This window comes from Aptenodytes forsteri, unplaced genomic scaffold (assembly GCF_000699145.1).
Source record: "Aptenodytes forsteri isolate BGI_AS27 unplaced genomic scaffold, ASM69914v1 Scaffold322, whole genome shotgun sequence".
Classification (NCBI taxonomy): Eukaryota; Metazoa; Chordata; class Aves; order Sphenisciformes; family Spheniscidae; genus Aptenodytes; species Aptenodytes forsteri.
The window spans coordinates 585,188-587,932 of NW_008795045.1; the positions used below are offsets into that span (position 1 = coordinate 585,188).

The following is a 2,745-nucleotide window of genomic DNA, read 5'->3' on the forward strand; positions in this document are numbered from 1 at the left end:
GCAGGTGAGAGGGGGAAAAAAAAAAAAAGGAATAAATACGTGCAAGAAAATAATTTGTGCTCAAAGGACTGTTATTTGCACATTACAGTAGAATAAGATCCTCTTCTCTGGTGCTTCCTTTTCTTTATCCCACTCTTGAAATGGCCCTTCAGTGGATGTTAATTGAATACATGGTTACAGTGTTCTCCTGCCTCTCAAATACTGATGCTCACACCTGGGGAGCGATACCTTCTGTTTATATTGAGTAAAATGTATTTTGTTACGGATCTTCCTACCTATACTTCGTAAGTGATTGTAAGAAAAGAAGTAAAATGCAAAATTCAATTTAGAAAAGACTGGACAGCCGTAATTGGTGCATTTCTCGTCACACTTCTGGATAGCACTGACTTCTTTTGACTCTTGCACAAATACAGCTTGTCTTTTGACTACCTTGTCTGAATGAACAAGCTCTATTAAACGAGTATTTTTACCAAGCCTTATTCAACATGAAGAACCCTGTGGCTGAGCTGCTGGAAGAAACATCAACTCGAGAAAGGACAGCAATGATTCCATATTGTTTTCCCTCTAATTAGGACCCTTTCAGAACTTAGATATCCTTTTCCATTCTTAGGTGGACTTTTCTAATCAAAGATCTGTTTTAAAATATGTTTTGTTTTCTGACAGGAAAAGCTACTGCATTTGTCACGTAGGTGAGGAAATACCTGACATGTAGTTCAGTTTGGTTTTGAGTTGAACAGCTGTAGTAGGTACAGAAGTCTAAATCAATCAGAACTAGACTAAGTATTTAGTGACAGATAGTCATACTTAATTGCAGAAATGGTTGAGATAAGAGTCAGGATACTAGTGTCTACAGTAAAACTTGTATCTACAGAGATTCCAGTACCAGAGAAGGCCAAAACCAGGAGCATATGGAGTGCCCTCTCCTGGCAACTCGATCAAACAGAAGAAAGTATTGTAGGAAAGATGGATCTGCAACCCTGTTCTTCTACAGTTGCTTACTTAGTTGCAGTAACAAGCTTGGCTGATGATGACTGACCGTGCTATAGCAGATTGTGTGAGGAATTAACAGGACTAGAAATTGATATAATAAAAATATCGCTGAAGTTAGGTGGAATCCTCCTGCACACCCTTGCTGTGTACCTGCACATCTTAAGTCTTACTGTTTTATCAACCTCTATCACTAATACTTACGTGTTAGTCTACAGGATGGGAACTCCTCCTGGTTATTTCTGGAAGGAAATGGATATGCACCCGGTGTTTGAAAATGGCAATCAATCAGTAATATTACAAGTGTCCTTGGTACCTCCCCACTAGTTTCTGTGGAGAGCTATATTCTCATCATCTTTGTCAGATGACATTGATCCTAAATTTCTTTGAGCATAAGCTTGGGAACAGTAACAACTTTCCTGTTATTGTCCTTTTACCACTAGCTGCAGCTGAAGATATTTTAGCCTGTTGGAGAACTCCGATACCTGCCCTCTCACCTCTACTACATGCTGTAACTAGGCAGTAAGTGCTGTCTTTCTGGAACACTGTTCCCAGAGGTGACAGTGTCAGGTGAGAGTGTAGGAGGGGAGCTCTCTTCATGCCTTTTCACTTGTAATTGATCCTAGACTCCAGGGGTTAGCTCTGTTCTATATCCCCTAACTATGGGCCAGGAAGGCAAATTAGTACAGCCTCTCACAGATTTCGGTCTTCAGCCTTGTCAGATTAAACTCAAATAGATGAGAGAGATCAATATAATTTATTAATAGATGCATTAGTGTTACACATTTACACATTTTCTGATGTATACTGCTTCCATCCTGACAAACCGTAGTGCTATTTCATTTTTGTCTCCAAGCACAGCTGTGATGCAACACCAATATTATGTACACAGCATTACTGTCCCTGGCACAACAGCAGTAACGATAGTTCCTGTGCAGGAAACTTTTTGAACAGCTGACAAACAAAATAATCAGGTTCTTGTTTCTACTTTCTTCTGTTATGGCTGTGATATTTGTCTTCATCCCTGAAACAAAAACACAAACATTGTGTGTGCTGTTAGGCTCAGACTGACAGGATCTGAAGGGGAAAAAAAAAAGCTTGGAAAATGGAAAGCTCTCATTAAATGTAATCATGTCCTCTTCTAAGGAAAGAAAGTAAAGGTAGTTTATTTCCCCTGCTGTTTCAGTCAAAGTCTTGTCATGCGGTGCCATACTGGCAATTAGTTTACGATGAATGGCATCACTGTGTAATGAAGCCAATTTTGAGACAAGCATGCATTCCCATCCATGCAGTTATCTATCTATCTACAGCATTTCTTCCCTACATGGTAGGGACAATGCAGCATTTCTTCTGCACAATAGCCTAAGTCTTTGCTCAAACACAGGTCCCACACACCTATGGTCTTGCAGATGCAAATGTGCCCTTGTTGATGGTGTTAGAAGGTGTGACCTAGATTTGTTTTCTTTTGCCTGAAAATATGTCCAGAACTACTGAAGAGTAACAGCATTGTTTTGAAGCACCTACCATGGAAAAGCTAGTCAAATGATTGTATGTATATACACATACATACGGCTGAACATGAGCCGGCAGTGTGCCCAGGCGGCCAAGAAGGCCAATGGCATCCTGGCCTGTATCAGAAATAGTGTGGCCAGCAGGAGTAGGGAAGTGATCGTGCCCCCGTACTCGGCACTGGTGAGGCCGCACCTCGAATACTGTGTTCAGTTTTGGGCCCCTCACTACAAGAAGGACGTTGAGGTG

The 2,745-nt window shown here is 40.9% G+C and overlaps 1 protein-coding gene across 1 annotated transcript in view; it reads right to left on the bottom strand.

Annotated features, from left to right (window-relative positions):
- Nucleotides 1-1,875: 1,875 nt before the first annotated feature.
- SNRNP48 (small nuclear ribonucleoprotein U11/U12 subunit 48) overlaps nucleotides 1,876-2,745 on the bottom strand; it is a 13,074-nt gene continuing 12,204 nt past the window's right edge. The window contains exon 7 of the mRNA XM_019471445.1: nucleotides 1,876-2,011. Coding sequence (XP_019326990.1) covers nucleotides 1,972-2,011 — 40 coding nt within the window. The 3' untranslated portion in view covers nucleotides 1,876-1,971. The remainder of the gene's footprint in view (nucleotides 2,012-2,745) is intronic.